The sequence below is a fragment of the Phoca vitulina genome, unplaced genomic scaffold (genome assembly GCF_004348235.1).
Source record: "Phoca vitulina isolate PV1807 unplaced genomic scaffold, GSC_HSeal_1.0 scaffold25, whole genome shotgun sequence".
Classification (NCBI taxonomy): domain Eukaryota; kingdom Metazoa; phylum Chordata; class Mammalia; order Carnivora; family Phocidae; genus Phoca; species Phoca vitulina.
The window spans coordinates 17,159,146-17,173,088 of NW_022589728.1; the positions used below are offsets into that span (position 1 = coordinate 17,159,146).

The window sequence follows — 13,943 nt, forward strand, 5'->3', positions numbered from 1 at the left end:
GAGGGGACAAGGGAACTCAGAGAGGAGGAGAGGCAAGATTGTTGGAAAGGGGGCTTACATGTCTAGGTGATGTCACTCAGGAGCATAGTGGGAAGTCTCTGAGTCAGCTCCAGAGGGCCATAGTAGCTTGGATTCTTAGAACCACAGGACTCTATCTTATCAATAGCCAGCACATGTAGGGTGAGGTCTTGCAGGTATAGAAAGTGAGTAGGCTCTGAATGGCTGATAATCTGCTTCTTTGGGCTATTTAAAAAAAAATTAAATGTGTAAAAATTTGAGTTTCACACTGGTGAGCTTTTGAACTAATGAGTCTCAGCTTGCAGTAAAGAAACAATACACAGAGGCAATCTTTGGGCTATTTATATAACAGTGGTGTAAAGCCTTTTATGCAATTAACATTTACACTTGACCCTTGAACAACACGGGTTTGAACTGTGCTGGTCCACTTTTATGTGGAATTTTTTTTTTATTTAGGTAAATACAGCCCAGTACTGTAAATGTATGTTCTCTTCCTTATGATTTTCTTTTTTTTTTTTTTAAAGATCTTATTTATTTATTTGACAGAGAGAGACACAGTGAGAAAGGGAACACAAGCAGGGGGAGGGGGAGAGGGAGAAGCAGGCTTCCTGTGGAGCAGGGAGCCCGATGAGGGTCTCGATCCGAGGACCCTGGGATCATGACCTGAGCCGAAGGCAGAAGCTTAACGACTGAGCCACCGAGGCGCCCCCCCTTATGATTTTCTTAATAACATTTTTTCCTCTAGTTTACTTTATTATAAAAATACAGTATATAAGTTAATTGACTGTTTATGTTATCAGTAAGGCTTCTGGTCAACAGTAGGCTATTAGTAGTTAAGTCTTGGGGGAATCAAAGTTATACATGGATTTCTGACTGGGTGGGAGGTCGGCATCCTAACCCCTGCATTGTTCAAAGGGACTTATATACTCGACTATACTTGAAAGAGGAGATGGACATAAAAGATAACCATGAGTTTCTGGTTATCACTGACAAGGTAATTTTGATCAGGTGTCCCTTCCACTGAGAAATTTGGTGTCCCCACCAAATTTTATATATACATCTTAAAAGCATTTGAGATTAAAGAATTACTGCTGACTAGGTCATGATAAGGAAGAAGAGAAGCTGAGAGGCTGAGCAGGGCTCTCTGGAGAAAGGAGAAAAATCTGGGACCTTACCTAACAGTATGGGAGTCCTGCAATTGTGTTTAGACTCTGAAGTGCTGTACCCCAGGACAAAGGACAAAATGGAAGTAAATCATCTGTGGTTCACTATGACTTTTGTGGTCCTCCATAAACCATATTCCCTGGTATTCATGTCCTTGTATAGCCCTCTTGAATCTGGGCTGGCTCTCTGACCTAATTTAACCAACAATGTGGCAGAAGTGATGGTGTATCTAAATCCTAAAAAGGCCCAGCAGCTTCTGCTTTTGCAGTCTGGTTTAAGCTAGCCATCTCTTAAGAAATATGACTATCCTGAGATTATCATACACTGGGGCTCCTCACCTAGTCACATGGAGAAGCCACATGGAGAACAGAATTCCCAGCCAACAGCTCTCACTGAGCTCTCAGCCACAGCCAGCACCAAATTACCAGCAGGTCAGTGAGGCCATCTTGGAAACAAATCCTTCAGCTCCAGTCGAGCAGTCCTAGCCAAAGCCAAACAGAGCACAGAAAATCCCCACCAAGTTCTGCCTAATTACAACATTATAGGCAAATTAATAAAATATTTGTTGTTTTAAGCTATTAAATTTCACCATAGCTTGTTACACAGAAATAGATAATGGAAAACACCAGTCTTTTATGGACTCTAACTGAACTTTAAGCCATCAGAGTGACTGAAAAAAATCTCAATACCTAATACTGGATTGTGATGACCCCTTATAAGTGCCTCCAGATATCTGAAAGTAGGAAATAAAACTGCTCTCTGGTATAAGACAACATTTTCTTAGTAGTCCTATTTAAATTTTTTTCCAGTTTCATTGGGAAATAATTGACATACATCACTGTATAAGTTTAAGGTGTATAGCATGATGATTTGATTTACATACAATGTGAAATGATGGTTGCAATAGGCTCAGCTAACATTCATCATGTCCTATAGATACAAAAGAAGGAAAGAGAAAAAATTTCTGCTTATGATAAGAACTCTTAGAATTTACTTTTTCACAACTTATCTATGTATCATATTCTTTTAAACTTTTTAAAATACAATATCTGGCCACAGTGATAAGCATAGAAGTCAAGACAATATGAACAAGAATCAGCAGAAATGAGACAATAGACACAGCACCACGGACAACCTCAGGTATTAGAATTATCAGATACAAATTTTAAAATATCTCTGATCAAGAAATAAAATACAAGATTGAGAACTTCACAGAAAACCAAAAATTATTAAAAGGGACATTTCAAATTTTTTAAATGAACACATAAATTTTATAACTAAAAATACAGCAACCAAACTAAAGAATTCAAAGGTAGGGTTTAGCAGGTTAGAGATGACTGGAAGATACTCCTGAATAAAATAGCAAGAAAAAATTACAAAGGACAGGAAACAATGCAAGAAGATAAAATACATAGAAGGTCTATTAAGAAGGTCTTAGAAAAAGGCAACTGGAGTCTGAAAAGGAGAGTAAAAAGAGAATGAGAGGAAAACCATTTGAAAGCAACGTGTGTGAATTTTCCAGATTCATGAACAATATCAATCCATATATACCAGAAGCCCAATAAAAACCAAGCAGAACAAATAAAAAGAAATCTATATCAAAGCACATCACAGGAAAACTGCTGAAACCAATGATGTAAAGCCTTTATGGCGACTAGAAAAAAAAAATACAAACTATCTTCAAAGAACAACAATTAGACTTAAAACAGATTTTTCAACAGAAATAATGGAATTCAGAAGACAATGGACTAAGATCTTCAGTGTGAAAAAGAAAATAATTGATAACCTATAATTCTATATCCATGGAAAATAACCTTCAAAAATGAAGGTGAAATAAAGACAATTTTAAGTTAAACAAAAACTGTAAGAATTAATTATCAGCAGATCTGCACTAACATATACAAAAGGGTGTTCATAGGCAGAAGGAAAATAATTTTTGATGGATGGTTAGAGATGTAAGATATAACCAATAGCAACAAAATTGGAAAATGAGTAAATGCACACAAACACTAATTAATTGTGAAAAAGATCATTAAATAATAATTGTATTAAATAGCAATTCTTGAGGGACTAAGAGATGGAGAGAATTAAAGTACATGCTACCAACAACACTTAAGTTGGGAGGAAAGTAATCGTGTTCATGTTCTAAGATTTTTATATTGTCTTGGAGAAAGACAAAAAGTACCTTCACATTGGACTCTGATAAGGATTTTGTAATCTATAGGAAATTCCCAAGAGGAATTTTAAAAATGTGTAATTTCCAAAGCAACAGAGGAAAAAAGTAGAAAAATTAAAAAGAATCAATCCAAAAAAAGGCAAGAAAGGAGAAGAAAGAAAATATATTTTAGATGGGACAAAAAAAAAATGGAAGTGGTAGATTTAACCTGATTAACCTCAATAATTATATTAAAAATAAACATAGACTAAATGCTTCAATTAAACAATTAAAACAAAAAGATTGTCATTGTGAATTAAAAAACCAAAACAATATGGTGTTCATAAAACACACATCTAATATATAAACATACCGAAACTTTGAAAATTAAAGTAGAGAAAAATATATTCTATGTAGATGCCTACCAATGAAAGTTGGTGTTGCTTTATTAATATCAAAGTGATGGCAAAAAGTGTTACTAGGGATAAAGAGACATATTTCAAATGATAAAAGTTCAATTCATCAGGAATGTATAACAGTTGTTAATTTGTATGCTTCAAAAACCATGGCCTAAAATACAGCAAGAAGTGACAACTATAAGGAGAAATATGTAAACCTACAGTCATAGTGGGAGACTGTAGGTTTAACATACCTTGTTTGATAGTATAATGGCTAAGAGTATAGAAGATTTGAACAAAAAAATTATCAAATAAAATCAAGAATGAAGCACTTAACAGGTATGGAATATGTAGTCTTTAAAGTACACACGAAACATTTATAAAATTAAATAAATAATGAGACTAAAGCAACTCTCAAATTTTGAAGGATTTAAATAAAATAAAATGCTTTCTCACTGTACTGCACTCAAGCTAGAGATCAAAAACAAAAAGATAACTAGAAAATTCTGATATATTTGAAAATTTGGAGGCACAATTTAAACTAACTCATCAGATCAATGGAACAGGATAGAGACCCAGAAATGGACCCTCAACTCTATGGTCAACTAATCTTTGAAAAATCAGGAAAGAATATCCAATGGAAAAAATTCTCTTCAATAAATGGTGCTGGAAAATTGGACAGCCACATGCAGAAGAACGAAGCTGGACCACTCTCTTGCATCATACACAAAGATAAACTCAAAATGGATGAAAGACCTATATGTGAGACAGGAATCCATCAAAATCCTAGAGGAGAACATCGGCAGTAACTGCTTCGACATTGGCCACAGTGACTTCTTTTAAGACATGTCTCTAAAGGCAAGGGAAACAAAAGCAAAAATGAACTTTTAGGACTTCATCAAGATAAAAAGCTTTTGCACAGCAAAGGAAACAGTCAACAAAACTAAGAGGCAACCCACGGAATGGGAGAAGATATTTGCAAATGACATTACAGAAAAAGGGCTGGTATCCAAGATCTATAAAAAAACTTCTCAAACTTCAATACCCCAGAAACAAATAATCCTGTCAAGAAATGGGCAGAAGACATAAACAGACACTTCTCCAAAGAAGACATACAAATGGCTAACAGACACATGAAAAAATGTTCAACATCACTAGCCATCAGGGAAATACAAATCAAAACCACAGTGAGATACCACCTTACACCAGTTAGGATGGCAAAAATTAACAAGACAGGAAACAACAAGTGTTGGCAAGGATGTGGAGAAAGGGGAGCTCTCTTACACTGTTGGCGGGAATGCAACCTGGTACAGCCACTCTGGAAAACAGTATGGAGGTTCCTCAAGCCGTTAAAAATACAGCTACCCTACGACCCAGCAATTGCACTACTAGGTATTTACCCCAAAGATACAGATGTAGTGAAAAGAAGGGGCACATGCACCCCAGTGTTCATAGCAACAATGTCCACAATAGCCAAACTGTGGAAGGAGCCGAGATGCCCTTCAAGAGATAAATGGATAAAGAAGATGTGGTTCATATATACAATGGAATATTACTCAGCCATCAGAAACAACGAATATTCACCATTTGCACTGACATGGATGGAACTGGAGAGGATTATGCTAAGTGAAATAAGTCAAGTAGAGAAAGACAATTATCATATGGTTTCACTTATATGTGGAACATAAAGAATAGAGCAGAGGACCACAGGGGAAGGGAGGGAAAACTGAATGGGAAGAAATCAGAGAGGGAGACAACCCATGAGAGACTCTGGACTCCAGGAACCAAACCGAGGGTTACAGAAGGGAGGGGGTTGGGGGGATGGGGTAACCAGGTGATGGGCATTAAGGAGGGCACATGTGGTGATGAGCACTGGGTGTTATACTCAACTAATGAGTCATTGAATACTACATCAAAAACTGATGATGTACTATATGTTGGCTAATTAAACATAATAAAAAATATAGTATATAATACATACAGCATATAATGTGTTAAAAAAGAAATAAATCACAATTAAAATGAGAAAATGTCTAGAAGTGAACGTTACATATTAAAACTTGTGGAATGCAGTTGAAGTAGTACTTAGAGGAAAATTTATAGAATTAGATACACATATTAGAAAACTGAGTCCAGCAATAAATAAAAAATAATACATAATGACCAAGTTGAGTTTATCCAAGAACACAAACTTCATTTAATATTAGAAAACCAATCACATTAACAGAGTGAAAGAGAAAAAATGTGTTTCCTCAACAGATGCAGAAAAAGCATTTGATAAAGTTCAACATCCATTTACTGTTAGTGAATTGGTAAAAGAGAAGAACTTGCTTTTTTTTTTCAAGATTTTATTTATTTATTTATTTAGTTAGTTAGTTATTTCAGAGAGAGAGAGAGCACAAGCTGGGGGAGGAACAGAGGGAAAGGGAGAAAGAATCTCAAGCGGACTCTGTCCTGAGCATGGAGCCTGACGCAGGGCTTGATCCCATCACCCTGAGATTACGACCTCAGCCAAAATCAACAATTGGACACTCAACCAACTGAGCCATCCAGGCACCCTCAGAAGAACTTAATCTTTAAGATACTAAGACATACTTTAAAGTACTATTTTCAAACTATTATTGGCCCAGAAATAACCAAGCAGACCAATGGAGCTGAACAGACAGCCTAGACATATAGGGAAAGGATTTTATTTTTTAAATAAATGGTGCTAGGACAGTTGGATAACTACATTTTAAAGATAAGATTGGACACCTACCTTCCACCACATTGAAAAATCAGCGACAAATCAATCCTTGACTACCACGTGAGAGGCAAATCTATAAAGATTTTAGAGTTATAGAATTTATAGGACAATATCTTTCTGAATTCAGGATAAAATTGATCAATTCAACTAAATTAAAATTAAGAATTTCTGTTCATCAAAAGATTCCAGAAAGAAACTAACAACAACAAGTTCCCAGAAAGGGAGACTATATATGCAATACATATAAATGACAAAGGATTCATATATAGAATATGTATTTTTTTAAATACTACAATTTAAACATCAAACTAAAAACTGGCAAAAGACTATGAACTTAAATAAATGATATCCAAATGGCATATATATGTATATCAGCCCATTAGTAATTAGGAAAATGCAAATTAAACCACAAAGGGATATATATATATATATCACCAGACTGTCAAACATTAAATGTCCACCAATACCAAATGTCAGGGAGATGTGCACTAGGACTCCTATATTGGTTTATTATGTTTTCACTTGGGTGTTGACTTAGTCCAAGAGGGCACAGGAGTTCCACTGAACTTCCAGTATTATGACAACTATCAAGTTCCATTATTGCAACACTTGCCATCACCTGGGTTTGCTAATCTAGGGTTTGTTTTCACCTTCAAACTCTGGTTTATAACAGTTCATTTCCCTATTTGTGACCAGTCTCTTTCCCATTATAGCCAATTTTTTTCTAGAAAGAATAGTCTATGTCTGAGCTCAGCTTTTGCTTCTTTTGCTAGCTGAGCTTTTTCAAACTCAGATTTTGCTTTTTTTTTTTTTTTCCTGTCTTTGCATTAGATGCTGACTCTGTCACAAGGATAGTTTTAAGGGTTCTAGGATATGGGAAGAAATCACTCTTCCTTTTCTATTCTTTCTTCTTAGGCAGCAGGTAGCTTCTTCTGGGACATTGGAGGGGCAATAAACTTTGTGGCTGAGAGAGTTTAGCAGAAAGTCATACCGCAGTGGAGAATTTTTTTTGTTTTTTAAGAGAGGGGGTAGGTACGAGAGGGAGAGGGAGAGAGAGAATCTTAAGCGGGCTCATGGGGCTCCATTTCACGACCCTGAGATCATGACCTGAGCCTAAGTCATGTCACTTAACCAACTAAGCCACCAGGCACCCCCGTAATGGAGAATTATGAAATAAGAAACAATAGGTGGTCATTGGAGAAAGCAGCTGAAAATGTGTTGAGTGGGGAAAGGCAACTTACAGACAGCCATGCCAGGATGGAACTTAATTCCCGGAAGCTTAGATACCACCTTTCCCAAACAAGGTTTCCTGTGACATTTTAACCCCATGGAGATAGCTCTGGCCTAGAGGTGGGGCAACATGGTCAGAATCGGGTCTTAGATGACTTAGAGACTGGTAGAGAGTAGTAGGTAGATCTGATGTTAAAAGGATTAGATGTTAAGAGGAAGAGAACTGGGCAGAACACTGTAATTTTTATTAGACTTATGCTACTGCCTCAGAATAGGGGCATTAAATAATTACAACTATACATCCTATGTTTATCTTATCTGCCACTCATTGAATTCACTATGCATTTCAGTTGACAGTTGTTATTGGATTTTGAAGTGGAAGTTAGAGGGATTGATGCTATTATTCTAACATCAGTTATAGCCATACCAGATTAATAGGTGACTAAGTACAGAGAGATTTAAAATAAAAGGCACACATTCTGGTTGCGTATTATGTCACTTTTAAGTATAAAATGAGAAATTATAAGAAAGATCTTTAAAATGAATTAGGTGAATTTTATATTTAAATGTACTCTAGGTTCTTCCTTTCACCCTAAATTCCATACATGCTTCCTTGCTCTATAGGCAATTCCCAAAGATGGGTCATTGACCAACTACTTCCTGAGCAGTTGTGTAATTTTGGCAGCTGCCTCTGCTAGCCATATTTCCCAAGGATTCCTCAGAGCCAAGAGTATCTGCCAAGAGGAGTCAAAATGCTGCTGACGACCAGGAATTGGATTTGTTACAAATGGAGATGGTTCAGCCCTCTGAATTTGCCAATGCTATTGTTAGAGGAGTGTGATAAATGGTTGAGTGCATCTGCCCTTGTGAGCTGACAAAGATCTGAGCAGCTTAAAATATGACAGGAAGCCAGGCTTCTCTGGCTAAGTCTTGGGCAGTGTGTATCAGTCTACAACTGAAACTTAAAAACAAGAGAATGTATGCAAAGAGGCACTTTTCAGGGGTTTCTTTTTTCAAGGCAGAAGTAATAGCTCTTGTATTTGATTGGCCTGGAAATGATTTCTGGAACTAGTAGGGGAAAATGCTGCAATTGTATCCCAGAGCACAGTGTGAGAATTCCAGGAATATTATGCCATTGAAATTAATGTGTTTAAAGAATCCACTTGATGTTTTTTGATGATGATCATTGTATCATTGAAGTTAGAGGACTTCTTCTTTCTTCCTTTTTTACCCCTTTTAATTTGGTAGTAGGTAATTTAAGAGAACAACTAAACTTTCAGCTATTAAAAGAGAACATTTATAATGAGCTTAAAAATGCTTACGGAAGGAAACTACACAAGTAATCTGGTTTTTTCTTTTTTTTTGTAACAAGAAAAAACAAAATAAAGAATCACTTATAATCGTAATGTGTAGCTAAAAGCACTGGTAATTGTGGTTATAACCTTTCATGTTTTTCTTTCTTTTCTACTTGTTTTTCTGCTTTATTCCATTGTGTGTGTGTGTGTGTGTGTGTGTGTGTGTGTGTGTCAAGGTCACCAAAGATTTCTATATCACTAAACCCAGTGATCAATTCTTAGTCCTCATCGTATAGGACCTATTAATGGCATTTGACACAAATGACCGCTCTCTTCCTTGAAATACTTTGTTCATTTAGATCCCAAGATATATTCTCCAGATTTTTCCTTCTGCGTCATTGGCTTTTCTTTGTTCTTCTGCTTGTCCTTTCTTCCCAAAGCCCAGGTTTTAGACTTTTCTTGGACCCACTCCCAATCCCTTGGGAATCTTTTCTAGTTCCATGGCTCTAAATACCATCTACCTTCTGAGAACTCTCAAACATAACATCTCCCGCAATAATTCTTGCCTAAACGCCAGGCTCATATATCTCTCTTACTTCCATGTCCACTTGGAAGTCCAATAGGCATCTCAAAGGTATCTAAAACACAACTCTAAATCCTAGCAAACCATGCCCTACTGCAAAAAAAAAAATCTCTTGCCAACTCATTAAATAGTAACTACAAACTTCTGTTTGCTCAGGCCCAAACTCTGAGGCCATCTCTGATTTCTCTCTTTCTCATCCAATCCATCAGCTAGCCCTCAAAATATATCCAGAATCCAACCACTTCTCATTATATCTTCCACTACCACACTGACCAGAACCACCATGAACTTTTCCTAAGAGAGTGTCCCTGCTTTGGCCTTTTTCCTCTCCAAGAGTTAGTAATCTTTCTAAAACTAAAGTCAGATCATACCACTTTTTTTCTCAAAAAACCCCAATGGCTTCCCATGTCACCTAGACCAAAAGCCAAAATCCTTACAATGGCATACTAACATTCTGTGTGCCTTACTTTTTTAATTTAAAAATATAAAAAAGGCAGCATAGTGCTGGTTAAGAGCATGTGCTCAGGGTCAGATTGCCTGTATGCAAAGCCTGGCTCTAATTATTAGCTGTATGATATTGGGCAAGTTACTTAGCTTTCTGGTGGCTAAATTTCCTCACCTGTAAAATGGGATCATTATAATACCTATTTCATAGAGTTGTGGTGAATATTAATGAATTAATATTTATAACATGCTTATAATAGTGCTGGCATATAGTAAACATTATAAAAGGTTTTTTAAATGACAAAATAGGCATTTTGTGCTATTTAGCATGATTTCATCATGAATTCTGCACATAAAAAACATCTCCAATGGTCCTCTATAAGAATTTATAGAGGGGCACCTGGGTGGCTCAGTTGTTAAGTGTCTGCCTTCGGCTCAGGTCATGATCCCGGGGTCCTGGGATCGAGCCCTGCATGGGCTCCCTGCTCTGTGGGAAGCCTGCTTCTCCCTCTCCCACTCCCCCTGCTTGTGTTCCCTCTCTCGCTGTGTCTCTCTCTCTGTCAAATAAATAAAATCTTTAAAGAAAAAAAAAAGAATTTATAGATAACTCAAATGTCTCTCAAAAAACGTGAAATGTTTTGATTAAACAAGTTTAAAATGAACTATCATTGCTTTATTCTTTTTGTTTATTCTGAGTTCAGAGTTGAAAAGGATTTTACACCATAATTTATACTTTTAAGTATTTTGGTACTTTTTAAGCACACTGATGCTGAGCTGCTTAATCACCTACTTCCTAACCAGCAATACTTTAATTTTTAAAGTGGCGTGATTTTTTTTCCTGTTTATTGGGTAGATTGACTTATAAAGTATACCCTACTTTTCTGCTCTATTTATGGCCTTTTATTATTGCATTAAAATGAAGTGGTTAAATCTAAACCAAAACAAAAGCTTAAGGTATATTCCTACATATAGCTATGATGGGCATAGTAGGGAGAACAAGTCATATAAAATTTCCAGTACAGAGTCATGAAATTCATTGACTTTATAGTGGAAGAATTACTATAGACTCAAGTTTTGCACATGGCTTTAATCATTATTTAAATCTGTCTATAGAGGGAAGTGAAGGAAATGGCCACCAGTCAGACCCTGACTATCATAGCTTAGTTCTTACCGTCATTTTACAGGTTTTTTAATACTTAAGTATAACTGAAGAATAAATAACCCCCAAATATCTCTTTCTCTCTCTCACATACACACACACACACACACACACACACACACACACTGCAACATAACACATACACATACCCTTCAGGAACTGATTTATGATCCACAGAGAAGCGAGGATATTTTACTCACAAGTAAACTTCTACAGATTATTTGAAGTGGAAAGGTCTATTTGAAAAGAAGTCAAATATACATTTGAAAACAAGGGAAGTCCTAGTAGTTGTTCATAAAAACAAAAGGGAGTAAGGATTTGTGGAAGATCTGTGAAAAGGGTCATACTATTTATTCAAGGGACTATGAATCAGGTTTTTTTTTTTTTTTTTTTTGACAGTTGAGTTTAACTTTTTGAATATGTGGTGTGAAGTTTTGTTAATTCTAGAAATTTGTTACAGTGCTAAATGGAATTTTGGTATAAACTGACCCTACTGTACAAACTCTTAAAGGCCTCTGCATATTGAGGTGGGCCACTGATCAGCTGCCAGGTAAAAACGAACTTCACATATATGTCAACAGCAAGAACAGACTCTACAACAATGCAGCAGTTGAGAATTCCTTTGAGGATGTGAAGAGAGAAACAATACTACTGTGCCTGCACATCAGAAACAAGAGACAACATCTGATGAAAACTTGTTTAGTTACATCAACATTTTTGTGAAACTTAGCACTTCACAGTAATTGCATGTAAAAACGGTGTACAAATGAATAGTGCCCCTCCTAAAATGTCAAAGCAATTCTTGTCAAATAACACTTTTCCTCACTTTTTTTTTTAATTTTAAAAGAAAATTGGCCCTGAAACACCATCCAGACAAGAATCCGGGTGATCCAGCTGCTGCTGACAAGTTTAAAGAAATCAACAATGCCCACACAATACTTACCGACATGTCAAAGAGAAACATATATGACAAGTATGGATCACTGGGACTGTATGTGGCCGAGCAATTTGGAGATGAAAACGTTAACACCTACTTCATGCTGTCAAGCTGGTGGGCAAAGGTAAATCAATTTTTTCTTTAAAAACAATTTCCTAGAAAAATCATGGTATTATTCATTCTTTTAGACTCCATCTCAGAGAAAACCTAATCTTACTATATTATTAAACTCTTGTAAATAAAAAGAGATATCACTTTGACTGAAAGCTGTTATTTGAGGATCTTTTTTTTCTTTTTTTCTTTAGCTTGTCAAATAATTATAAAATACAGCATGACTTAAAATACCTCTAGACATTAATTATAATTGAATTTGAGGCTTCAGGTTAATTCTGACTGCCCTCCCTCTCCCCATAATGACTAATTAAGAACTGACTCACTGCTCAAAACAAAAATAATTTATTAGTGTGACAAGTGCTTAGTAAATTATTATAGGACAAATTTAACCATGTACTTTACTATCTAGAGCATAAGCTACCTGAGCAAACATAGTACTTGGGAGAATGCATGGTAATTATGTGATAGGCTCACGTGGGGCCTACTTCACTTGAAGCACTACTTCAAGTAGTGGAGAAGGAAATGAGGGGGGAAAAGTGAGAATTAAGTAGTGCTGGAAGGGTGTTGAAGAGACACAGAGGGAGAAATAAAAAAAAAGGATATCTGGTCAAGAAGAAGGCAACATTTTTAAGGACTTAGTGCAATCAGAATTGACTTCTGACAGTAAATTTTGTGTGGTTTCCTAGGAATACCTAGTATATGAGTGTTTGATGATGGTTATATATATATATATATATATATATATCTTCTGATAAAAGGGTATTTACATGTGAACCATACATATGGTCCATCAGCATATTTTTTGTACAATTCATATAATTTGGGAAATCATATGAACTCACATTCATATGGGTGGTAATAATTTAAAAAGCTACAGATCTCCAAAAAGAGGGATTGTTATTTTCTTCCACTAAAATAAATCTTGCTAAATTGAAGAGTCTTATATATGCAGGAGGAGAGAGAATATATTTTTATACATAAGCATGGAGCGTCTGCAACCTGAAGCCTCACTTGTCTTCTGCAGTCTCCAAAATTTCTTTTCCTAGAGATAACTGGGATTCCAACTGAAACCCCCTTTCTCTATTGTTGAAGACCTGGGAGGGAGACAAGTTCCCACTGAGTGGATTTGGACCTTGGAACAAGAGTGTACATAATGACAATGTCATTTATAATAGATTGAGTGTTCATATAACAGTGTGGGCTTGCCTGCAAATCTAACCTCCAGGCATGACATTCTCTCCATGGGAAGGTATATTTGGCATTCTAGATAATTTACATACCAGCACCTGGTTGCATATTGGGGCTGGCCTGCATAAAAACGAGAATAGGCTTCCTTGCTGTGGAAGTTGACAAAATTGATCAAAATTCATATAGAAAAGCAGAAGCTGTCCAAAAGTATAAGAGATTTTTGAAATAATTCCTGATATGGCTCTTTAAAAATACGGTTACAAAGAAATTTACCTTCTTCTGCTGCTTATATCAAAAACCTAATTGCACAGTGCCCATTAGAGAGGGCTGGCACATAGTGATCATGTATTAGGTATGCACTGCAAGAATGATTTATTGTACCAACGAAAATATGTATTTCAAAATATTGGACTCCTACTTATGCCTAGTAGTGTGCTAAGCACTGTAAATATATAAGGCAAGGTTATTTCTGTAACAGGCAAACAATCTAGTTGGAATAATTAAAGAACAAA

At 36.0% G+C, this 13,943-nt stretch overlaps 1 protein-coding gene across 1 annotated transcript in view; it reads left to right on the forward strand.

Moving 5' to 3' along the window:
* DNAJC5B (DnaJ heat shock protein family (Hsp40) member C5 beta) overlaps positions 1-13,943 on the forward strand; it is a 62,184-nt gene that overhangs the window by 26,417 nt on the left and 21,824 nt on the right. Inside the window, exon 3 of the mRNA XM_032421551.1 lies at positions 12,040-12,253. Coding sequence (XP_032277442.1) covers positions 12,040-12,253 — 214 coding nt within the window. The remainder of the gene's footprint in view (positions 1-12,039; positions 12,254-13,943) is intronic.